The sequence below is a fragment of the Microtus oregoni genome, unplaced genomic scaffold, assembly GCF_018167655.1.
Source record: "Microtus oregoni isolate MIOR12 unplaced genomic scaffold, Mior012 001200F_ref0000344, whole genome shotgun sequence".
NCBI lineage: Eukaryota > Metazoa > Chordata > Mammalia > Rodentia > Cricetidae > Microtus > Microtus oregoni.
Genome location: NW_024545167.1, coordinates 1 through 26,447, shown reverse-complemented (window position 1 = coordinate 26,447; position 26,447 = coordinate 1). Strand labels below are relative to the sequence as shown.

Genomic DNA, 26,447 nt, shown 5'->3' with positions numbered 1-26,447 from the left:
GAGTAAGAGAAGGCACTCCCTCCCTCCCTGGCTGCAATCAGACCTCTTGGAGACAGCATGGATGTGAAAAGATCTTTTTGTCCCGGGATGGAGAAACTTGCCAGAGAATAAGGGTCTGTGTGACTCTATAGAAGAGACCTCCATTGCAGAGTTTGTGGAGCGTGGTGGTCCATGGAGGGGTGAGTCCCCCAGGGGCAGTGTGGTGGTTTGATTAGGTATGGCCCCCATAGACTCGTGTGTTTGAATGTTTGGCCTATAGGAAATGGCACTATTAGGAGGTGTTGCCTTGTTGGAGCAGGAGTGGCCTTGTTGGAGGAAGTGTGTCACTGTGGGGGTGGGCTTTGAGGTCTCATATGCTGAAGCTACACCCAGTGATGTAGCCTCCTTCTGCTGCTGTAGATCAAGATGTAGAATTCTCAGCGCCCTTCTCAGAGCACCATGTCCACCTGCAATGCCCCACCATGTCCTGCCATGATGATAATGAACTAAACCTCTGAAACTGTAAGCCAGCCCCAATCAAATGTTTTTCCTTAGAAGAGTTGCCTTGGTCATGGTGTCTTTCACGGCAATAGAAACCCTAAGACAGGCAACCATGGGAAGGCGAGCAAGCCCTGAGGGGCAGCTGGAGTTTATCTGTGCTGACCTCTGACCCTCCCCACAGTGAACACCCTAACCTGGATGCTGGAATGGAAGGGAAGTACGTCCCTGCTGGGACTTGCCGGACCACTCCAGTGTTTGACACCTACAGCACCTAGCGCTTGCTTAGCTGGCACAGGAGAAAGGGTAACCGGTTACCAGCTCCTCTGCCACCAGGCCGGACAAAGGAAAACTGATTTGGACCAGGACAAACAATAGATAGGAAATGAACTCTAGGGACATCAGGAACCACAACCAACTGCATTTAGTTTAAAGGCACTAGATTCCCTCTGGATAAAGACAACAGCAGAAATTTCATAGGAGGAACATTAGACAACAAAGTATCACAGTCCTAGTCAGAGTGACTAGAAAGAAGAAAGCCATAAAGGAACTGCAGCATGCAATGAACACCCACTGAGAGCGAATTCCAGTTAAGGGGCAGTTGTTGTTCATATGGGCTTTATAGCAGATCAGTTAAAGATAGGGAGACAACCGGGCTTCTGACATGTCAAAAAATAATTAGAACACACGGTGGGGAAATATCCAACTCAGAGCAACAGTAAAACAAAAGGGGGCATTGAAAAACATCAGAAAAATGCAATAGGTACTCAAGGCAACTTACAAAGAAAACTGAAGTACCCTGAATAGAAGCCAGAATCAATGGCAGGACGTACGTTTTTGTGGTTGATAACCTGCACATTTTCCAGATGCTAACTGTCCTTGGTGCTGAGCTCTACATACCCGGCTATCCTGGTGCAAATCAAGCCATGGACGTCTTGATATTAGCAAATTTTGACCATGATATTCATATAGAGGACAAGATTTTTCAAAAGATTTGAAAACAGAATAATGAGGGGAAATTATTTTATTCAGACGATAAAACATGCTCAAGTCTCCATAACAGGAGGAGCAGCAATAAAATGCCAGCAGCGGGAGAAATTTGAAAAAACAGAAGCATCGGCATCATGTGGAAATTCAGGGACCATTTCATAGGGATACAGAGCCAGTCGTAGACATTAAGAAAAAGAGGCTGATAGCTTACTGTCTAGAAAGGGTAGGCTTTAAACGGAATTCTAACCTGTTGGACACGCTGCAACAAAAAGAGCCAACGGCTGGGGTGGAGAAATCTTCTGGTTCCTTGTGGGCTGCCTGGGAGCTGACCTCTGTGCTCAGGGTTTATTGAAGGTTCCTGAATGTCAGATGACAGGCCTGAGGAAAGAAAGTACTGTGTGGGGGAACAAAGAGGTCCAGTGAAGTGGGAGGCAGAGGACTAAGTAAACAAAGATGCCATGGGCTCTGGAAAGTTAGATTATACTTAATGTCTCTCTGGACTGTGTAGTGGAGAGGCCACATACCGAAAGGGCATGCGACCACCGCAGCCCTCCCAAGTGGAGCACGCCTAGAGGAAGCAGGAGGGCCTGTTGCTGGAGAAAGGCCTCCCTCCACTCAGGAGCAGAGCCATCTGTCTCCTAGGGAGCTGGCTCCTCGAGGAGCAGGGGGAGGGAGACACAGGTGATCCCAAAGGACCGATTCTTCCCAGTAACAGCCAATAGGGAGGAAGGCAGGCTTGCTTTGAGTGTGGTCCCGAGGCTTCTGGTCTCTTGAAAGGCTGGCCTCAGCGGCCCCCACCTCTGGGAGCAGCGCCCCCGCACCCTTCCGGCCCGGGGCTGCAGTACCGTCCCCGGCCGGCAGAGGCGCTGCGGGGCGGCGCCAGCGCGTTCCCACAGGTCGCGGCGGAGGCTGCGCCCCCTCCCCTGCCCGCTTCCTGGTCCTCGGGGTGTGAGGGCCGCAGCCTGGGACTCCAGACCCAGGGGCTGCGGGTGTCCTCGGCGGCCGCCTCAGCGTCCGCGGCGACGTCACGGTCCTCGCGGCCTCGCAGCCAGCGCTCGGGCCGGCCGCCTAATGCCCGTGGACGCGCATCTCCTCCCCGAGTTCCTGCTTCCCGGGCCAGCCAAAGCCGCAGGTGAGAACGTCCGCGGTAGAGGTGGCACCCAGGGCCTGCGGGTCTCAGAGGGCCCCTGGCCTCCTTCTCTCCTCCTTGCCCAGGAAACCCCGCGGGGGCGCCGGCAGCGGGGACGCTAAGTGCTGCCCGGAGCCCCAAGAGCATTTCTTCTGAGGCACGTAGCCCCCCTCCCCCGCCCAGGTGCTTCTGCGAGCTCCTTTGTGGACCCCCCAAGCCCCTAGGGGATCCCCCGCCGAGCACCCCGCGGGCCCCACCACCCCTGGCGCGCATGCCCAGAGCCCTGGGAGCTAGAAAGTAGCTGAGCTGCTGGCGCAGTACCTGCTGGCTAAGAACGCGAAGACTGTGTGGATCAAAAGGGCAGACATGCTGAAGTGTGTTATCCTAAAGGTGCAGGAGCTTCTTCCCCGAGATTTTCAAGAGAACCTCTGACCTCCCCGAGTTAGTCTTTGGGTCTAGGTGAAGGAACTTGGCCCTCCAGAGCACGCCTATGTCCCTAACAGGAAAAAAAAAAAAAAATCAGCCTGCCCTGCCTTGGGGGCCTGACAGGCGACCAGACCAGGGCAAGCACGCCAAAGACTGGGCTTTCTGCTGAGTATCCCGGACTTGATCTTCGTGCAGGCCAGCTGTGTCCCAGAGGAGGTGTTCGGGGAGGTGTGGAGGGTGCTGGAGGTATGCTCGCCTAAAAAGCATCCCGTCCTTGGGGAGCCGTCACCAAAGGGAATGGCCAGAGCTTGTGTGCAGCACAAGTTTGTGGTGCACGAGTAGGTGCCCTCCAGCAGTCCAGTGCTGTCTCTCAGTATTCTTGTGGGGCCCTCCAAGGAAACAAGACAGATGGAAGGCCAGGAGTTTGTGGCCCAAGTGAATGACACCCGGCCCAGAGCCTTGGCTGTGGCAGTAAATGAGGCCTTGAAAGAAGAGGAGGAAGTGCCCAGTGCTCACAGTGCGGTGGCCGAGAAGCAGCTGCTGGTGATGATGTGACAGGTGCGAGAGTTAGTGCGAGTTCCAGTTCCAGGGCCCCTGCCGTGGCTGAAGCAAGCAAGCATCAGCACCAGTGCCAGGGCAAGTGCCAGGGCCAGGGCTAGAGCCATGCCGGAGTGATGGACAGTGCAGGGGCCAGTCACCATCTCAGGTCGGAGTCTGGGCTTCTGCCGCCACCAGGGATGGCTGAGGCTTCCTTGCTTTTGTTGTGAGTAGTCAAAGGGGTGCTGGAGCAGTAGGCCCTGTGGCTCTGATTAGGAAGTGCAGGGCTAGAGCAGGGTGAGGAAGGACACATAGCATTCTGCTCCAGGGCTGTGCTTCCTGGTGACTTAGTGCCTAGTCTGCACATGGCAAGGTTGTGCTTTCTCTGTAGCTACCCTCTTTCTCATTGAGAAACAGTTGCGAAGCCTCAAGGCATGAGAACTAAGTGATGAAGGCTGAGGATGTGGCTGAGTGGTAGAAGACTTTCCTCAAATGGGCAAGGCTGTGGGTTTCATCCCCGCAGCCATAAGATAAGTCAAAAGTGCCTCGATATGTACATGTCAGATCAGAGTGGAAGCAAAGGCATAGTAAAACATTTCCCAAAGCCTTGCTTTTCTAGACGTATGATTAAGTATGAGCGTCCACGGTTATGCTTGGCATACATCCAGGGTTTCTTTGTTCCTTATTTACGGGAGATTTCTTTGTTTATACAAAACAATTGTGACACTGTCATTTTATGTCTGAAACATCCTGGGGTCGAGTCAGTAGCTCCTTGAGATGCTGACGGAAGTCGTAACGCTGTGATTCCCCCTCCAGATATTCAGAGGTAAAACACAAATGTGGCCAACACCTGGCACAGCAGAACCAGCTAATGTTTACTTGTATTCACCTAGAGCTCTGGAATGTAGGGGAAAATAAAATTGAACTAGACACCTTGCTCATGGACTCATTTATTTAACCCGTGTCCTAGTGACCATTATGTGAGGCACTGTGTTGGGCACTGGAAGAGCAAGGCAGCAGACTCAGGCTCTGCCCCACATCTGAGAGTCTAGTTGGGGCTCTCAGTGTAAATAATTGAGGTAGATGCGGCAGGCAGGCTTGACCGGGGTGGTCAGGGAGCCCAGAGGACAGGCATCTGGGAGGCAGCAGGCTTCATTGGCATTAGGTAACGGCCCCCAAGAGAGGCAGCACTAGAGATGTAAAAACTGCCAGTGACCCCCTGTCGGGATGTTGTGGACAACTGGTGGACTCCCTGCTTCCGTGGAACTGGAAGGCTAGAATTAGAGGATACTGGAGGGATGGTGAGAGGGCAAGAACACGTGTGCAGGAGACACACTCTCGAGTTGTGGCCGAGAGAGGAGATAAATGAGGATCAACTGGGACTAGACACTCTTGACTTGGGGTTTGCCAGAGGGAAGGCCCACCAGCAGCAGCTGTGGTCCGTGCTCTGGACTCTGGCTCACGTGCAGCTCATTCCCTGCACACTCTGGGTCCTTGACCCGTCCTTTCCAATGAGTGGCAGGAAAGGAGCTGTAGTAGTGGGAGCGGAGGGGCTGCTTCCCGCCACCCGGCTAGCTTTACCCGAAATAATTACACAGAAACTGTATTCTTTTAAACACTGCTTGGCCCATTAGTTTTAACGTCTTATTGGCTAGCTCTTACATATTGATCTAACCCATTTCTAATATTCTGTGTAGCCCACGAGGTGGCTTACCAGGAAAGATCTTAACCTGAGTCTATCTGGAGTGGGAGAATCATGGCGACTGCTTGACTCGGCTTCTTTCTCCCAGCATTCTATTCTGTCTACTCCGCCTACCTAATTTCTGTCCTATCAGGGCCAAGGCAGTTTCTTTATTAATTAACCAATGAAAGCAACACATAGAAAGTAACACTTACATCAAGGAGCAAGTGCTTCTTCACCAGAACAGAGAGTGTCCCCTGAGGCAAGGGCACAAAGCAGAGGTTGTCTCCTGAGGCCTGGGAGAGCCAGTGTGTTATGAGGGCAGTGGTAGGATTACAGTGAGGTTCCATAAGTTGGAAAAGAAAAAGGCTTGTGTGGGGGCAGCTGTAAAGCTTTCTGTTGGTGTTGTGGACCACTGTTGACAGAAATGAGAGAGAACTATGTCTTAGCAGAGCCAGCATAAGCCTTGGTGGCCAGACCGCAGCACCAATCCAATCTGGTTGGGCTACAGAGGTTTTCATGAATAGAGAGGGATCTGATGAAAGTGTAGCTCTACCCAAATGTTGGGGGAGGCCACTTGTTTCATTCCTGCCTGCTGAGTCCTGAAATAATCACATAGAAACTGTATTAATTAAATCACTGCTTGGCCAATTACTTAAGCATATTGCTAGCTAGCTCTTAGAATTAACCCATCTCTATTATTTTATATTTTACCACGATGCTTGTAACCTACTGGCAAGGTTCCAGTGTATCTGTCTCTGGCAGCTCCATGACTTCTCTCTGACTCTGCCTCCTTTCTCCTAGCATTCAGTTTAGTTTTCCCTGCCTATCTAAGTTCTGTCCTATCAACAGGTCAAGACAGTTTCTTTATTCACCAATGGTATTCACAGTATACAGAGGGGAATCCCACATCCCCTCCCCCTTTTTGTTTAAGTAAAAGGAAGGTTTTAATTTTTTTATTTTAATGAAAAAATTTCTGCCTCCTCCCCACCTCCCATTTTCCTCCCCCTCCCTCCACTCCTCCCCCCTCCGCCCACTCCTCTCCCCCTCCCCCCCATTCCTTTCCCCCTACCTCTCCAGTACAAAGAGCAGTTAGGGTTCCCTGCCCTGTGGGAAGTCTAGGTCCTCCCCCCTCCGTCCATATCTAGGAAGGTGAACATCCAAACTGGCTAGGCTCCCACAAAGCCAGCACATTACGTAGGTTCAAAACCCCGTGCCATTGTCCTTGACTTCTCATCAGCCCTCATTGTTTGCCATGCTCAGAGAGTCCGGTTTTATCCCATGCTTTTTCAGTCCCAGTCCAGCTGGTCTTGGTGAGCTCCCAATAGATCAATCCCACTGTCTCAGTGGGTGGGTGCACCCCTCTTGGTCCTGACTTCCTTGCTCATGTTCTCCCTCCTTCTGCTCCTCATTTGGACCTTGGAAGGTTTTAATTTTAACATATTAAAATTACATATAACAAAACAGGTATCAAGCACGAATTACAGTTATAATATTTATATCTACTTTATCTTTTTTCATAACTAAGGAAAACTATATTATTACTATCTACTCTTCAACTCCATCAAAGACTTCAGGAAGGATGTAATATTACCTAAGTAAACAGGGAATACATTGTAAAAAACTTCCAGAACTCTAGAATTGACAGAAATCTCACTGCCTGGACAGTCACCCAAAGTTCTTCTGTACTGTTGGGGCATCCATCTTCAGCCTACAAGTCCATAGTATCCTGCAGACTTTTCCATTCAGCAAGAAATTTCAAAGATACTTCTGCGTATATTAGCAGTTTTTCAGTTACTTTCTTCTGTATTTCTGCAGAATGTTTGGCAGACTCTTTCATGACGCAGGAACCCTGAAGGATCATCTCACCTATGGGCAAGTTCAGCAGATATATCTTTGCGGCACCTACATGTCCAGTTCATCAAGCAGTCCAGGCAAGAGCAGTTTCTTTCCCAAATGTCTAGCCAACTCCAAAAGGAGCCTCTTTGATACCCATCATCCTCTTGAAATATATTAATGCTACCAGGAGCATATGTGTCTCATTGTCATGAAAAGTCCTAAGCTCTTAAAACATTTTAAATGCCATATTCTGTAGTCTTTTAAATGTTTGAAGAATGCTTATCTATCTGAAATATATCTCTATATATCTAGAAAACCTAACTAATATGACTACAAGTTTGACTATTATAGATGATTCTCTATTATATTTCTTAATTATATATTAAATTTTTAAATGAGCTGGACAAACACAATATCTTAATCAAGAACAAAAATGCATATACACAGAATAACAAAATTATCCTTAAATTTTTATCAATAAACCAAGATCCATACCAAATGCAAATCTCTATAACATATCTCCCTTTAAATGTAAATAAACATTTATAAACAATATTTGGGAATATGGGCATAGTTCTTTCCAAGCTGCTTCATTCTGTTTACTGTGCAAAGTAATTTTTGAGGGGTGTTTAAGGTGACCTTTCGGGGAGTATTGGTCCATCAAACCATATTAGTCTGGAAGCAATCCACAGGTTCTCATCCTTTGAGGAAACAATAAAAGAACCTCTTTTCCAAAGCAACATATCCTTAGACTCAAATTCTGAAGTCAAGATACTTTAAAGTGTATATGTTGGTTACTTAGCTCCTTCACAGTCAAAAAATTCAAAGGAAATACAATAATATACATAATCCAGTCTCTGTGTGTGTTCTCCATCTTTACGTGGCTTATTTGTTTTAAATCTATTACTTTTTAATATTTATTTTATTATCTTTACTCCTTTAATCTATGACAATCTATACTCTGTCTCTCTAAAGACTGTGTTTTTTTAAACCATTTACTTGTTTTTATAACTGTCTATATTCATTTTACTATCTCTTCCAAGCCTATGTACATTTATCCAACACTGTGACCCAATTAGAGGTCTTTTCCATCTGAATTTGTCTTTCTTGTGTATTTATAATTACTTTCTGACCAAAAGTGCTTCTTAAAATGATAAGCGCTTGTTATGAATTTAAGCGGCACCATTGCTCGAGGAAATATGGTACTTTCTGTTTGCTCCGTCCAGTCCAGCATGGTGGAGCTGTTTGCTACCTCTGAGAGTCATGCTCACAGCCTCATTTTTAAGCACACAGCCTATCTCTATTGCCATTAAGCAAGTTGTAGCAATCTGCTCACAAACCACCATTTAAATGCTCGGACCTCCTGAAAACACCAGAGGTCATGTTGGCAGCACAGTCCAGAAAACCAGCAATTCAAAAGCATGGCTTTTTTTTTCTACTATCACTGAATCAGGAAATCTCTCTTGAAGGAGCCATGCCTCTGCTTGCTTCTAGCAAACAGAACCCACCCAAGAACATGCTGCTACTAAACCATGGTTAACTCTGTTTTGTGTCTAGGATTCCTTTTTAAGCTTTTTAGGTTTTACATGGATTTAGTCCACCACATTGGCATGCCAATTTGTTGTTGGGAGGCTGCTAGTTTGTTTCCTGGCAGCTCAGCCCTGAAATAATCACACAAAACTGTATTAATTAAATCATTGCTTGACCAGTTACTTAAGTGTATTGCTAGGTTGCTCTTATGTCTAGAAATAACCCATCTCCATTATTTTTTATTTTACCATGAGGCTTGTGGCCTACTGGCAAGGTTCCAGAATGTTTTCTCTGGCAGCAGTCCCATGACTTCTCCCTGACTCTGCCTCCTTTCTCCCAGAGTTCAGTTTAGTTTTCCCCACCTACCTAAGTTCTGCCCTATCAACAGGCCAAGGCATTTTTTTTATTCACCAGTGGTATTCACATTATACAGAGAGGAATCCCACATCACCCAAAGTTGATGGCCTGTATATACAGCATGGCTTTTGAAGGACCCACATTTCCTGTGCTTTCTTAGGATAGCTTCTAGTGGATATCAGGAGCCTAGTAGCTGCCCTGTGAATACTTTGACCCTTGCAGGCTGCTGGTCACATTTCATTTATGTGCTGGTGCCCCTTTAGAAACTTCTTGTCCTCTAGACACAAACTCCATGGAATCTAGTAGCAGCAATCTTGGGGCCTCCAATGAGATATGTGGGGTCCAGAGATCACTGGATCTAAAGCCCCTCATTGGTTCATTCCTGTGAAGGAAATAAGGAGAGATATTTTCTGGGGGACTGGGGGCGATGGTGCTATGGGAATCTGAGGTTGAAGTGGGGTGGGTGTTGTGGGAATGGTCTGTTTTTCTCTAGAATAGGGCTTTTGGGTGTGGATATGAGGATGTCAATCTAAACCCTGTCTTTGGGATGCCAAAAGGTTTCCTTTGCATCTGCAGCCTCACAGCTCATTGTCAGTGGTGAAGGCTGCATAGTGGATGCTGTACATTTTGTACTTCTTACAGTCAGTTTTTCTCAAATATAGCCATGGAGGATTCATTGTCTATAGCCCACAGTCCTAATAGGCACCTCAGCAAGCTCGGCTGTCCCATGAAAAGTCCTAAGGATGTGGTCCATTTCCATGCCTACATTGTAAATGACCTCTTCCCCTCCCCCAATCTCCAAATACCAAGGTCATCCCACCTAAATTAACTGTTCTCTTTTTTGGAAGAGGTGTATGAATAATATTGGTACAGAACTCAACAGATATATCAAGACTTATTTCCACCTAGATGCAAAAGAACATGAGAAAGCCTGATGTGGCAGAATGGAAAAGGGTGAGCCAACAGAAGAACAAGCAACCCCAGTGTTCTGCTCTCCCTTGAACAAGTGGAGACAATAATTTCACCATTTCTACAAGGCTGAGCCCACTCCAGGAGGAACTGTGAGTCCTGGTCTCCATTTACACAGAAAATAAAGTATTTTGAGGATCCCCCATGATGTCCAATTCCCTGTTGTTTCTGAAGTCCACAACATTGTTTCCCTAGTCTCTGATAACTGGTGTTGCAATTTGTTTTTAATTATTTTTATTTCATGTGCAGGGTTGTTTTTCACACATCTGTGCACCTTGTGGGTGCCTGGTGCCCAGAGAGGTCAAAGAGTGGGTCAGTTAGATCTCTTGGAACTAGAGTTATACTCAGGTGTGAGCCATGATGTGGGTGGTGGGAATCGAACCCAGGTCCTCTACAACAGCAGCAGGGCCTCAATTACTGAGCCATATCTCCAGCTCAGCTGTTGCCATTTCTAACATGGTCTCCTCCATGTTGGATCAATGGTTCAGCTATGCTCCATCTTCCACTGACGTCTTGTCCTGAGGAAACTATGTTTTGTTATCTTTCAAGATCACCAAGGAAATGCAAGAAAGGCCCACATAGGACAAACCATGTGTAGTTAGAGAAAAGGCTGTCCCTTGGAGGGCGACTGTTTTGATAGGCAGGGGGTTGTCTGGGAACTGTTTGTGAGCATGGAAGTCTAAAGCCCTTTTGCAGGATCCAGGGAGTGTTTCTACAAGTTACTTGCTCCCCATTATGCAACCTCCACCATGTAGCTTTCCCCAAACTGACTCGTCCACTACCCATTCATAAATGAGGCAAAGTATTTCTCCATATGAGGATATTTTGCAGTGAAAGGGGGGCAGAGACATGCTATTCCCTCCTCTGTAGTGGGGAGCGGCGGGCTACGTTCCTGGCACCCGACCGCCTGCACGGCTAGCTTTATACCCAAAATAATTTCACGGAAACTGTATTCTTTTAAACACTGCCTGACCCATTAGTTCCAGCCTCTTATTGGCTAGCTCTTACATATTGATCTAACCCATTTCTAATATTCTGTGTAGCACCACGAGCTGCCTTACCAGGAAAGAACTTAACCTGCATCTGTCTGGAGTGGGAGAATCATGGCAACTGCCTGACTAGGCTTCTTCCTCCCAGCCTTCTGTTCTGTTTACTCCGCCTACCTAATTTTCTGTCCTATCAGGCCAAGCAGTTTTCTTTATTGAAAATAAATGAAAGCAACAGATAAGATACAAGACCCACCTCCATCATTTCCCCCTTTTCTGTTTAAACAAAAAAAGAAAGGCTTTAACTTTAACATAGTAAATTACATATAGCAAAACAGTTATCAAGTAAGAATTACAGTTACAATATTTATATCTACTTTATCTTTTATCATAACTAAGGAAAACTATAACTATCTATTTATTCTTCAACTCCATCAAAGACTCCAGAAGGATATAATATTACCTAAGCAAACAAGAAATCCAAACTCTAGAAATGACAGAGACATCTCGCTACCTGAACAGTCATCCAAAGTTCCTCTCTACTGTTGGGGCATCCATCTTCAGCCTTCAGGCCCATAGTATCCAGCAGACATTTCCATGAAGCAGGAAATTTCAAAGGCAGTTCAGTCACTATCTGCTGTGTCCTGCAGAATGTCTTGCAGACTCTTTCATGAGTCAGGAACCCCAAAGGACCATCTCACCTTTAGGCAAGTTCAGCAGTCCTCTCTCTGCAGGTTCTTTGTGTCCAGTTCATGCATCAGTCCAGGCAAGAGCAGTTTCTTGCCCAAATGCCTAAACAAACTCCATAAGGAGCCTCTTCAATGCCCATCTTCCTCTTGAAGTAGATTGGTGCTGCCAGAAGCAGACATGTCTCATTGTCATGAAAAGCCCTAAGTTATTAAAACATTTAAATGCCATATTCTGCAGTCTTTGAAAGATATGAAGAATGTCTATCTAACTGAAATATATCTCTATATATCTAGAAAATCTAACTAACATGACTACAAGCTTGACTATTATTGATGATTATCCATTAAAAACCTATATTTCATAATTATACATTACATTTTAAATGAACTATACAATCACAATACCTTAATCAAGATCAGAAATACATATACATATAACAAAATTGACCTTAAAATCCATACCAATGAAAATTATTCATATCTATATCATACCATCCTTTAAATGTAAAAAAAACATTTATAAACAATATTTGGGAATATGGACGTAGTTATTTCTCTCCAAACTGATTCCTGCTGAATGTGGGCGCTGTTATTTAGGTCTTTCACAGTATAACCTGTCTGCTAGGTTCATCTCAGTCTGCAGTTGAGCAAAGTAATTTTTTCAGGGTGTTCACAGCAACCTTTCAGGAGGGTGTGGTTTATCATTCCATATTGGGATAGACACAATCCACAGGGTCTCATCCTCTGTGAAAACAAAAGAAGACCCTTTTCAAAGCATCATATCCTTAGACCCAAATTCTGAAGTCATACCCTCATGATATCCGTTCTGGTTCCACTTGGCAGCCCATATAATGAAATGTCTCTCTGTGCTTAGCTCCTTCACAGTCAAATATTTTAAAGAAAACACAATGTACATAATCCAGACTCTCTGTGAATTTTCCATTTTTACGTGGTTTATTTTTCTTTATTTCTTTTAATCTATAACTATCTGTACTCTGTCTCTTTCAAGACTTTACCCTTTTTTTAAGGGCATTAACTTTATTCTCTCTCTCTATTTTTTTTCTCTCTCTCAAGCCTACATACACTCATCCAACATTGTGATCCATTTAGTGGTCTGAATCTGTCCTATTGTGAATCTGTATTTTTTTTTTTTACTATCCAGGAGCAGTTCTTAAAATGTTAAGTACTTCTTAAAAACTTAAGTTGCGCCATGTAGATGTAATACCGTAATAGGTAGAGCCTGTTTCCTGCCCAGTCTAAACCTTAACTGCGTTGTTATTATGATAATTACAGCAGTTCCTGCCCAAGACCAGCACAGTTCAGCATGGCAGAGCTGAGCCACTCCTACCTTAGAGCCATTTGGTGCCCCTGAACCACACACAGTTCCAGGCACACAGCAGTCCACATTGCCATCAAGCAAGCCGTAGCACTTTATTCCAAATGCTCCATTCAAAGACTCTGTCTCCCCTAGGAGCCAGACAGAGATTGCAATGGTGGCACAGCCCAGAAAGCCGGCATTTTAAAACAACCAGTTTTTTTCCTGCTGCTGAGTCAGGGCAATTTCTTTGTGGCAAGCCACCCACAAACACCCAAAAGCTGTGTTAAACTCTCTCTCCTTTCTTTTTTAAAGCCCTCTCAGGTTTTTAAGTGTATTTAGTCCATCACGTTGGGTGCCACTCTGTAGTGGGGAGCGGCGGGCTATGTTCCTGGCACCCGACCGCCCGCACGGCTAGCTTTATACCCGAAATAATTACACGGAAACTGTATTCTTTGAAACACTGCCTGGCCCATTAGTTCCAGCCTCTTATTGGCTAGCTCTTACATATTGATAATATTCTCTAATAGTCTGTGTAGCACCACGAGCTGGCTTACCAGGAAAGAACTTAACCTGCGTCTGTCTGGAGTGGGAGAATCATGGCGACTGCCTGACTCGGCTTCTTCCTCCCAGCCTTCTGTTCTGTTTACTCCGCCTACCTAATTTTCTGTCCTATCAGGCCAAGCAGTTTTCTTTATTAGTTAACCAATGAAAGCAACAGATAAGATACAAGACCCACCTCCATCACGCCTCAAGGATTTTCAGTACATGCAAGTACCCCTTGGGGTCAGAGCTGAGAGCTGTGGGAAATTCACTGCACATTGAACAAGGACTCCACCACCACCTCCAAGCAGCAAGCATCATTGCCTCAAGAAGGTGAGTGGATGGCTCAGCTGGAGTAAGAAAGACACTAGTTCCTGCCATTCGCACCAACACTCCCGGGACATCCAGTCTGATACCCAAATCATCTCATCTGAGGTGGGTGTCAGTATGAAAGTGAAGGAAATGTCATGGAGGCAAAACATTGTAAAGCATGACGGCCTTTATTTCAACTGCACTGAACAAGATTCTCAGGAGGGCAAAGGCCTGGACAGCAGAAGGCCATGGCCCCGTTCTCGGACCTCAGTGGACTCAGCCTTTTTCTGTCTGGCGGCCTCTCCTGAGAAGGAAACAGAGAGACAAGTGGACCCTCAGAAGCCCTGTGGGAATGGAGGGGAGGGCTGGGGTGTTCTCTAGGGGAGAGGGAGAGAGTCATTGCAACTTGCTGTGAGTGGTAAGAGGCAGGCTGACTCAGAGCCCTCACCTGAAGAACTTGGACACACGTGCCAGGGCTCTCTGGAACCGACCCTTCCAGGACCTTCTCGGAGGAGCAGCCTTCCCGGTTCCTCTTGGGCCATTGGGTGAGTTCTCCATGTTGTGAGCAAAGACATTACCTTCCTGGAAGTATTGTTGTGGGTTTCTCACAGTCTGAAAAAGAGAGTTGAGACCTCATCTTTGCGGTCCCTCATGACTGTTATCCATTACCTCATTCGGCTACTGGTTGGGGATGGAGAAGTGGGAGCCATGGCCTGACCAAACCCCAGTATCCCCAGAGGATGTTCCAGACCAGCCCCCTGGAGGATGTTCCAGAGCCCATGGACACGAAACTGACCTGCCCAGGCCGTGGAAAGAAGGGAATGAAGATCATCTTCCAGGAGTGTGTGTTCCAGCCACAGTGACTCCTAGGACTTCCTTGCACGAGAGTGTGTGATGGCAGCAGTGATCCTCTTCTCCAGGACTGACTTGGAGAGATCTGCTGAACTGCCTGCTTGGCCAAGTGTAAATGCTAAGCACTTCCTTTCACAGTGCCTGCCCACTCTGCCCCTCCCCATTGTTCCTCCCTGTTTCGGTTCTGGACATCCAACACATCCAGTGGATACATTGCTGACATGTGACCTGTCCTGTTCCTGTTCTCCCACTCCCACCTCTCCAATGTTCCTACCTCCCTTCCACTCCCATTGTCTCTTTCTCTGCTCCTTACACCTCCCCCCTTCTCTTCCTCCTCAGGTGCTCTTGCCCTCTCTGTGTCTTTCTCTGTTTTCTCTCTGCCTCCCTCCCCCGCAACAGGCTCAAGCCACATGCAGCTTCCTGAGCAGAGATGTACTAAGGGACCTCACTCTGAGAAGAAAGCACACTGATATTTTAGCCATACCTCATTTGGGATGACAGCATTTGATCCTTATCATTTAGTGGACTCTCCGGGTCATGGTGTGCACTGCTCTGGTTCTTGTCTTTCCTAAGTCCTTGGAAATGCTTTAGTGCCACTCAATCCGGGTGTTTCGTACCCGGCTTCAAGCAGGCAGTATCATCTTTCTCCCCTCTTGACCGGTTTTCCCACATTGAGTTGTAAAGCTTGTAGGGGAAATCATGACTGATGCTTATGATGAAGATGCGGCATTTGTGAGGAACGGATGGCTACTCCAGTGCCTTTCAGTTCCAACTAGAGGAGGAGAATGGAGAGTGGTCCCTTAGGCCTTTGAATAGCGCTGTGTAAAGCTGCTGCTGACCTTCAGCCATCACCTCTGTTCTGCCGTCTTTATGGGCATCACTCCAGAGTTCTAGGTGGACTCCAGGTGGGAGAGACATCATGAGAAGGAACTGGGGGTGGGGTTGCCGTGGAGCAGACACTGTAGGTGAAATTTGCCAGACCAAGTCTTTTTCCAGACAAGCCACCTCTGGTCCCTGAGGAGATGATTAGCAGCCCTGGAGATGTGCAAGCAGGTGTGCCTGCCGCTCCTCTGTTGTGCCCTGAAGAGTAGAGTCCCTGTGCACATCGGAGGTAAAGAGCCCACAGTTTTCATCTGTGCCTTTTCAGAATTTTCCCAAGCACCCCAATAGAAGCTTAGGAATTTCCAGGTACATTTTTGACCAAATCGCAGACCATCATCCCCCTCCCCCAAGAAATGAGTAGGTTTCTTGGTCCTCTCTCCTTTCCCCGTCCATGCACTCAAATGGGTTTCCTCTCACAGTGCTCCATGGGAACTTGGAATTACTGGCATGTGAATCAATGAAGGACTGAAACGATGCTTGTCATTTCTATTCATGCCCATCTGTATGAATACAATATGGGGTTCGTATGTCATGATTAGATGTAAATAAAAATCTGGGTTTAATTCTCTGACCTCAATGGTGAGGACTAGAAACGAAGGCCTCATAACTATGCGTCATTTTTCCAACGTCCATATTCATGTAAGGAAAGTGAAGTGGCAAGCAGGGGCTTCTTCCAAACTCCTGCAAAGAGCCCTGTGCTGATAAGGAGAAGAACCACCTTTTGGTCCTGCATCCATAGTAGAACTCCTGGTTTCCTTGCCTGCACTGGGTGCCATCCTCAGCCTCCACCTGGGGGCAGAACGAGACATGAGAACTGTCTCAGGGAGAACCCCTGAGCCCATTATGATGCAGCCTCTGAGTGAGGTTTCCCAGGACTCAGGGCTCAATCCTAAGCTAAGGGCCCATGCCAAGATTTTGTCCCACTTTAGGACATGCCGAGAGTCTGGTTGGGAGATTCGGAAATCTGCAGTGATGTTCGAGGGGCTGACACATGTGGGTAGTGCTGTGGGTTCGCTTCCTTACCAGTACTGGAGTGTGGCAGTTACCTGCTTAGGCAGGACGAGGGTCAGTAGCATCTGGCCCTGTCTCAAGGCAATAATACATGTGTCCATCATTTGACAGCATGGATCAGTGTCAGTCTGGACTGAACTATGCCCCCTCACAATTTTGTTGTTGAAGTCCTGCCCCAGAGCTGACTGGATTTGGAGCCTTTAGTGTGGAATTAAGGAAGAAGTTATCCCTAGGTGGGAAGCTGACTTAAGCGGATTGAAGTCCTTATCTGAGGAGACAGCAGAGGACTTGCTCTATGTGTGCAGGAATCCTCATGGAGATGCCATGGGGTGACTTGCTGAGAAGAAGGCTAAGCATGAAACCCGACAGAAACCAAGCTGGGAAGCACTTTGATCTTGGACTGGACAGTCTGGAGGACCAAGAGAAAATAAATTTCCCTTGCTCTAATCATCTTGTCTCTGATAATTTCTTATGGCAGTTTATGAAGCAGAATGGTATGCCCATCTTTGGGTTTCTCTGAAAAATGAGTGTGGTGTTCATTTGGATAACAAGGCAGCTTACTCCTTGAAAAACTGGTGCCGCACGGGCATCAAGTTTTCCCTTTGACACCGCTTGGAAAACAAAAGCTGTCTTCATGTACCTGCGTTGAAGGGTACCGTAGGTCTTCAGGGAGTGGGAGCAGGTGGGAGGTGGTGGATCATGATAAAAGGAGTCTCCCATTGTGGGATTGATTCTCATCAATGAGTGATTACAGTCTGTCTGAAATTTTACTTATGTGAAACATGACATATGAGAAGAGAGTGGTTTTCATGGCAGCCTCAGCTTTATCACGTGCAGAGATAACCAAGGGAAGGAATAGGGATGAGAGAGAATGTTGAACTTTTCAGTTGGAGTGCTGTTACACAGAAGAGAGGTCAGTAGGATCCTGTCAGCCCTGAATCACACCTGGATAAATTACGGGTAATTATTTGTGGAAAGTACTACATGCAATGGTGGATCCCACTACAGCCTTGTGCCTCACAAGTAAATTCCCTGAGCCTCTTAAAGGTTGGAAGCCCTTTGCTTATCACCAGGGTAGCACATTCAGTTCCTAGGACACATTGCAATGCTTTAAATCTTGCTTGCTTACGTACACCAGGACTAGGAACAGTGTCAGATCAAAGAATAGTCTTGCCATGTACCTTCCACTGTCACCAGCCCTCTTACAACAAGCAGGTATGTATCTTCAAGAATTCTGTAAACATGCATTACATACATGCATGTGTCCACATGCATACACACAATTCTGTTTTTCTTGGCATAAAGTAGGCTCATACTTCAGAGTGTCAAACATTTGGTTTTTATCATTTTTTTTCAGGACTAGGTGAATTTATCTGTTGTCTCATGGAACACCATCACATGGTGTTCATAACATGCAATGTACTGCCTTGTTTATGTCCAGATGTAAGGACCTTGACCTGGCTCTTTACAGATTTCAGCTTTTCAAGTGATTCTTAAGTACACTTGTTCCAGAGTCTGTTTCTCTGGAGGAGAAACAGGGACACAGAAAATGAAGGCCACACTAAGCATATATTTAAAGAACCTCGGGTGAGTGTATCTCCAAGAAGGAGTTGTGAATCTGTAAGCCCAGGGTGGTGTTCACTGTCTTCAGCCTTAAACTTTGCTACTTTGGTGGGTGACATATTGAGAGGTATTGAGAAATGTCTTTTAGATAGAAATTGAGGTCCCAGGGTGGGTGGGTCATCCCAGGCAGGCAGTACTAAGAGGTGGCCTCCAGGACTTGTGCCGGGGTCAGATCAGGAAAGTCACAAGGACAGCAGACAGGAATGGAGGAAGATCAGGGACCATGGGGTTGCTGGCTGTCAGGAAACTCCTCAGGCTTGGTGTTTGTCATTGAGTCAGGGATGTTTTCTAGAGGAGTAGCTTTCTGGTATGTGTGAACATTTGGTTTCAGTGGGGAAGGAGGAGGAACAGCTCTGGAGGGACAAGACCAGGCAGCTGCAGTGAGTTTGAACCTGAAGATAGGCAGCTGCCTTTTCCTCCATGGTATGTTTGCAGGATTTAAACAGGGCTACCAGGAGGCAGCAGGGTACATCTTTATGTCTCATACAGACTCTGGGACGATGGATGCTCAAAATGATAGTGCTTGATCAACAATTGGACTGACCCATTGTTCAGCCCTTGAGATACTTGCAGGGCATATCAGGAATGGTTTGGAGTCTATGGGGTCTGTCTTGTGACTTCAGGGGTGATGATTTCTAAGGACCTGGTCTGTCAGATACTACTCAGTCTACCTACACTGTAGCTCTGAGCTTTGAAAATTGACCATCATGGTTATGATGGGAGGAGCAGGTCAGGAAGATAAATAGCATCTTAGCCTATGGACTCATGCAGGAGGGATCATCAGAGACAGACCTTCATGAGAGCAATAACCTTAGGAACCTTGCAGCTGGGCTGCAGTGTCCGAGTCCCCCGAGCTTTGGGATCAGAGAATGTGCAGGTATGCAGGATTTCAGAGAGCTCTCAATGAAAGGTTTCACTGTAGATGTGATACTGAATGTCAGCTCTGGAAACTGTACCACCTTGTTGAAGGTCACAGAGAGATGTGGTATCACAGGCAAGAGAGTCAAATGAGAACACCATGAGTGTGAATAGTGGTGACACATGAATCATGCCTCCTAGCAACTCACAGGGTCCAGAAACCAAGGGACTGTGAAAGGTCCCTCATGAAAAGGAGAGTGCAGGAGGGTGTTTTCTAGCTAGCTATGGCACCAAAATCAGTGGCTTTCTATCAAGTCAGCCAGGACTGTGCTAGTATAGGTGGGACATCTGGCTCTGGGGAATTGGGAGTGGGGATTCTGGAACTCTTTCTGTGTGCTGGGCAGGGATAAAGTGATGAGGACTGCTTATTATGAAGCTCTACTCCATTAAGACCGTAGCTGCCTACTGGGATTTTTCTTAGTCCAGTGACACCTCCTCCTTAGCCATATATGGGTAAGGTGTGGTCCCCTTCCTTTAAAGGTCCTCTTTCCTGCAGTGTCCTCAGGGCTGAAAGGCGCAGGAAGCTTCAGAACCTCAACTCTTGGGCCTGTGTTAATTTGGTTATCCAAGATTCATTTCTCGAATGCCCAAAATCCGCATAGAAATTGGCTCTCCACCTGCACACACTGTCCAACATCTACTCTGTGGGTGTCTGGGCTTCGAGTTGGGGGCAGCAAATGGGAGAGTATGCGTTAATGTTCCAGAGCAGTATCTAGGAGCTGCACACTTTAGTGGATACATAATTACCATCTCATTTGGTCAGTACAAGGTGCCCTAAGACAGGGACTGCTTGTTCCGAAATCAGCAAGACAAAGCTCTTCCCTAGAGTGGAGTCTGAATATGGCAATTATGGCAGTGTTCCTAACAGAAGCCACACATCAGTGGGCAACAGCTACAGCTGTACAAAGAGTATGTTATGTGTGATTGGGCGTGTGCACTCCTGCATGCACTCACAAGCAGAGCAGAAACAGTAAATGTCCGCATATCTGGAGTGCTGTGGGAAGAAAGAAGGGGGTGGGAGGGGAACTGGGAAGGACTAGGAAAACAGACAGGAATGGAAAGGGAGGGCAGAAGACAGGCTTCCAGGGGGAGATAGAGAAACATTTGCTCTCTGCATCAGCATCATGGCCTCATTCTGCTTTTGATAAGGCTCCTCCAACCACCCGGAATTGCTTGCAAATGTATCCACTCTGATCTGCCCCCTGTCCAGAGAACAATTGCTTTTGTGCTATGTGCTGGGAAGATTAGCCTGCAGCTACTTGTGAGCATTGCAGACCCAGAAAGCAAATGAAAGTCCTTGTAGGGAAAGGGTGGGTCTAGAGGGAACTCTAAGTCCGAGGCCCCCAGGGCGAGGAGAATTGGAAGATCTCTGTGTCCACTGAAGGCAAACTAGAGACCCTTGTGTAGATTCCCAAGGGTAGATTGATGGTGTGTGGAGTGAGAGGTAAAGTCTCTTATAGAATCCTTTCATTTGGAAATGCCTGATGGAAGAGAAGCCTCCACAGGCTGGTAAGGAATGTATCCAGCCATGTAGATGTTGGGCTTTCTTAATGAACCATCTGAGGGTCATGACAGAAAGGCTAAATCAATGCACACCTGAGTGGCTGCCCAAGTGGCAGTGCACAGATCATATCCTCTGTGACCTGGTGGAGCCAGAAGGAGTCATATAGTCATGACATTGATAGTACTTAATCCATTCACCGGCCTGGCCTCAGAAAAGGACAGAGTTCCCAGCTCATATGGAAACCACGACAAGAAGCAGAGTTGTGGGTTCAGGTCAAGAAGATGCCAAATACATCCTTAGATAGTTCAATTGTGTGGATTTCAACCGGTCTTGCCAGGTGGTGTCAGTCAAGTTCATGGAAGAACTGACCCAGTCCAGAGCATCACATGACCTCTTCAAAGTCACAGAGATGACTCATACCAAACCTGGGACTTGACCCTGAGTCTGACTGAGAGGTGTGCACATCCTGTGTCCACTGAGCCACATGAAACTCTCCCAGTCTGACTCAGGCCCTCTGTCACTTGCCCACAGTCCCAGCCCTCAGGTAGTCCTGTTATCTTCAGCATTAGTGACTGACATGTAGTCCATCTAACCAAATATACCAGCATTACAGAATAGTTATTCTCCCAGCTTTTCTTTGGTTGGGGAATCTGCATGACTTGTCTAGGTCCTCCACTTTTCACCCTTTCTGACACCTACTTGTAATCAAGGTGTCAGATGCCCACGGACTGTGATCTCATAGGTGGACTGAAGGTGAGCCAGGTGTTGACAGGATCCAGTTCCTAATGGGCTGCAGCATGAGGGCCTTAGCCTGTTTCTGTCTGATAGAGGTATGATTGCCACCAACTCATTGTAAGCTGTTCATCTCCACAGAGACATGTGCAGTTAGTACTGGAGGGAGGAAGTTTGCCTGTTAGGGGTGGCTTATTCTTTTGACAGCCTGCCCTTGGGCAGCAATGACTTACTACTATAGTTTCCAAATGCTGTTGGCTACAAGCATGGCATTGGGTTGGACCCATTTCATTAGGACACAAGAGAAGGAAAGTGTACAATAGTGGTTGCCAGTGACCTGAAGGTGGCATAGAGATGACAATGTGAACATAGAGGTGTAAATACAGCCAAACCGCAAAAACATATTTTTTATTTTAAGTATATAATCTATACTGTACCTTGGTATCCTGCTTTGAAGTATGTATAGGTTGTAAATGTGAGCACTGTGTGCATAATAAAGAGTCTGGGCTAGGTCTATAAAATTAACCATTTCAACACGTTCTACTTTTTGTTCCTATAAGATACAAATTTTTAAATTTAAATACATATCAAACATGTATGTTCAGCATCTATTGTTTACGACTTCACTGTACAGGAAATGTGCATGGTGGAAGATCGTAAATGCTTTCTCCACAGAGGAATAATGGTGACTCTGAGGGTGACTGATGGGATTTACCTTGATGGTAGTAGTCGTGTCACAATGGTTTACACACCTGGAAACCCAAAAGCATACAATTTTAATTTTGAGATTTTTTATTTTTGAGAAAGCTGGGGGGGGGGGATACATCGACACAGCTGTGAGAACCCAGGGCTCAAAACCCACAAGCGCTGAGCCCTTAGAAGTGGCAACACTTAAACTGGTCATGCCCTAGTTCACAGGCTAGGAGAAGAGAGTGCTCTTGGAGAGAGTACAGAGAGTCACTTGTGACTGGGGTGGGCAGTGGCAAGTATCTTCTCCCCGGAAGTCGGGACTCTGTAGTTCTGTAGAGTGGGAGGCAGGACACAGGGCCACCAAAGCCTAGAACTGTGTGTCTCAACCTTCCTTATGTTGTAATCCCTTAGTACAGTTCCTCACCTGGTGGTGACCCCAACCATACAATTATTTTCTACTTCATAACTCCAAGTTTGCTGCTGTTATGAATCATAAGGTAAACATGTGGTATGTAGAATGTTTGCTATGCAACCTCCAAGGGATCGAGACGCACAGGTTGAGGACTGCTGACCTAAAAGGACCATGCTAGGTGATTGTGGCAAGAGCTGAGATCAACAGCAGAGGTACGTCATTTGGAAAACAAAATGTAGTGCTGAGTATCCCAGTGAGCCCTGTGTGGGCAGTGGACAGCTAGTTCTGTGGTCACGATTAGTCAGCTTGGGAGGTGTTGGGCAGGATGGGTCTGTGTCTGGTCGGAGGGACAGATGTGAAGGCTTCTTATGCATCTGTCCAGCTGCCTTTATCCCACCTCTGTTTCTGCGTTCTAGATCAGCTACTGAAAGGAACCAAATATCACCAATTATTTCAATAGACATTCGTTGTTTCATTTCTGTCTCTTCTCCCTTTCTTCTCCACTCCCTTCGCACCCCCCCCCACACACACACATGGACATAGAGAGGTTGACAAACTCAGAAGGCATAACCTCTGGGAAGACTGCCTTTCTCTTGGGAGGTGAAATTTCTAATTCTCTTTTGGGTTGGTAGTGCCGAGCCATGTATCTGAGGTTCGGCTAGGACTGGAGAAGTTGTGACACAGAGCTCACATTCTCAGCTGAGTTTGGATCTACTTGACACAAACGAGGGTCATCTGAGAAGAGGGAACCACAGTGGAGGAAACCCTTCTATCAGACTGGTGTGCAGGTCTCCTTGATGAACACTTGCTGGCAGAGGAACCAGCCAGCTGGGGCTGTGCCATCCATGGGCAAGTGATCCTGTGCTATGTAAGCAAAGTAAAGAAAGTAGCCCGAGAAAACCACAAAAGCTCGGCAACAAGAAGCCTTTCCTATGGCCTCTGCTTCAGTTCCTGCTTTGAGTTCCTATCTGTCTTCAATCAATTCCAGGACCCTAAGACATGGGTTGAAACAGGCCACTTCTCCCCAGCTTGCTTTAAGCGTATGGGGTTAATAGAAACCACAATCACAGGACCAAAGTCAGTAGACAGAGGACCTGTGAGGGGAGATGATGCTCAGCCCATCAGACCTGCCACAGAAAGATCACTTCTAAGTCATTGATCACACTGGGATTAGCTACTTGGTGATGGTTAGTCGGTGATGTCGATCGGACTGGATTTGGAATCAACTGGGAGACACATCTCCAAGGATGTCTGGGAGGATGTTCCCAGAAACATTTATCTGTAGAGAGAATGACTGCCCGGGAGTGTGGACTGCATCATTACATGGACTGGGTTCCAGGAGTGAATAAAAATGAAAAAGCAATTGCCAGTGTCCCCTCCTCCATGCATTCTGTTTTTACCCAGTTGTGGAGTCTCGGCTGCCTGCTCCTGCCACTGTGAAATCTTCCACATTCCCCTGCAGCCTGGATTAGACCCTTTTAATCTGTGAGCTAAAATATATTCTTTCTGTGAGCTATTTTTGAAAGCAATGAAAAACATAACCAATACAAACTCCAACTATTCTCTATCTGTGGGTCCCACCCTGGCTGTCCTACAGAAGTAGAGAGAAGGGCTTGAAGCTTGAAATTCTGTTGTCTCCCTGTACACATTCTGGCCTCTGAGAACCCCCTCCTTCTCTCAGCAAGGAAGGACTCACCCCTTCACAGCAAGGAAGGACATTGGTTTCTTACAGCTGGTCCTGGTCAAGCATTTTTTTACTCCATTAGTTTGAAGCATATTGGAGATTGTCATTTGAAGGGAGATGGTATTTGTGATTTCTGTGTCCTATTTATGTCCTCCTGTAGTCAAAATACATTTTATACGTCAGTAAAACTGCCTAAGGGTAAAGATGAGTTGTGTTTTATCCTCAATGCAGCCTTGACCTGGGATAAATGTTTCAAGACCTTTCAGGGTCGCCCTAGGAAGACAAGAAACCCTCATAAAGTGGAGAGTGACCTTGTGTAGTAGAGACAAACAAGGCTGTTTTTTGGAACCTGTCTTGTCCCAAGGAACTGTGGGTGCTTGGGTGGTGTTGTGAGCAAAAAGTCTAAAGCCCTTTTAAAGGCTCCACGTATTCCTTGTGTATGCGTCCCTCTCCCATAATCTCTGCTCAAGACTTCTCAGCTATGAAGTCTGCATAGACTGCAAGGGGAGAGGCCTGCAAACTGCTCCTCCTGGATGTATGGAAGTGTGGGTCAGAGGTGCCAGCTGTGATATAGAAACAGTTCTGAGTGAGACTGCTTTGCTACAAAGACCGGAGCAAGTATCTTTGCCTCAGAGGGGGAAACTGATGTCCTAGGAGAACTCAGAAAGACACTTGCTCTCCCCTCCAAGATATCCCACCCCCATCACCAAGACATCATCCCCAGCACATTTTAAGTTGATGTCAGTAGGAAATGTAAATAAAATATAATGAAGCCAAAACATTGTAAAGCATGACGGCCTTTATTTCAACCGCACTGAACAAGATTCTCAGGGGGGTAAGGGCCTGGGCAGCAGAACGCCATGGCCCCGTTCTCGGCCTTTTTCTGCCCAGCGGCCTCTCCCGAGAAGGAAACAGAGAGACAAGTGGACCCTCAGAAGCCCTGTGGGAATGGAGAGGAGGGCTGGGGTGTTCTCTAGGGGAGAGGGAGAGAGTAATTGCAACTTGTTGTGATTGGTAAGAGGCAGGCTGACTCAGAGCCCCACCTGAAGAACTTGGACACACGTGCCAGGGCTCTCTGGAACCGACCCTTCCAGGGCCTTCTTGGAGGAGCAGCCTTCCCGGTTCCTCTTGGGCCATTGGATGAGTCCTCCATGTTGTGAGCAAAGACATTACCTTCCTGGAAGTATTGTTGTGGGTTTCTCACAGTCTGAAAAAGAGAGTTTAGACCTCATGTTTGCGGTCCCTCATGACTGTTGTCCATTACCTCAGGTGGGTACTGTGATGTGTATCTGCACTACTGGTTGAGGTGCTGAGGATGGAGAAGTTGGGAGCCCTGGCCTGAAGAACCCCAGTACCCCTGGAGGATGTTCCAGAGCACATGAACATGAAGCTCACCTGCCCAGGGGGTGGAAAGAAGGGAAAGGATATCATCTTCCTAGAGTGTGACGCCCCACTCAGGACATTTATCCACAGTTCTGCTGAGGTCCCCACTGTGCTGGCTGTGGAACCGAGACCTGCCCCCTGCATAGCCCTAATCTCCACCCCTCCATGGCCCTAAGCCCCATTGTTCCTGCCCATGGTTCCTCCCTGCTTCAGTTCAGTACATTCTGCTCAACCAGTAGATACATTTCTGGAGCATGACCTTCGTCCTAACTCCCGCCCCCAGAACTTTCTGTTTCTTCCTCTGCATTTCACCTTCACTCTGGCCAGCCTGAATGAAGTTCTGCAGGCTGAACTGAAAATGTCGAAGACTTCGGGTACATGGTGAGTTCACTTTGCGTGGGGTCTCCGCTGACAAACGTGCTCATGATGCCTGTCTGTGGTCGCCCTGTTTAGTTAGGACTGTGAGGTTTCTCATGGTGCTCTCTTGGTGCATGGTTCAAAGCGTTCATAAAATTCCAGAACAACGTCTGGTCATGGCGCTGTGAGGCTGGAAGGCCTGGACCCTACTTCTTCTCTCTGAGGCTTTTGCTCTGTGCAGGTTACCCGCATATTTGAGCATCTGCTTCTGGTGAATGATGGAAAGTATTTGTGCAGGACAGTCCTCAGGTCGTAGGTATTAAAGGTTAGCAGTTTACTCTTAGAATCGAGATTCACTTTGGGTTACATCTTGGAATCTGTTGGAGCCATCAATCTTTGTTTGCTTTTTCCCCTCAGGGCACCCCCTTTTTCTGTCCCATTTCCTATTATCGTGGAGTCTATGTAGTGCTGTCTGTGACCTGCCTCTGATCTCACTGGAGTGTGTGTCCTGTCCTAAGGTGACTCCGTGCTGTGGTGCTTACCTCCGTGTTGGAGCATGATAGTGAAATGCTGGGGTTCAGCCATTCTCCATCTTTGTCCTCTTCCACATGTCGTTGGC

At 46.9% G+C, this 26,447-nt stretch overlaps 1 protein-coding gene across 1 annotated transcript; it reads left to right on the top strand.

Moving 5' to 3' along the window:
- Positions 1–2,244: 2,244 nt before the first annotated feature.
- On the top strand, positions 2,245–26,332 carry LOC121445830 (synapsin-1-like; the record flags this gene model as incomplete). The annotated part of the gene is made up of 3 exons (XM_041647978.1): positions 2,245–2,599; positions 7,059–7,174; positions 25,358–26,332. Coding segments are annotated over 3 exons (515 nt in total), but the record flags the coding sequence as incomplete, so codon positions are not given.
- Between the last annotated feature and the right edge of the window lie 115 nt (positions 26,333–26,447).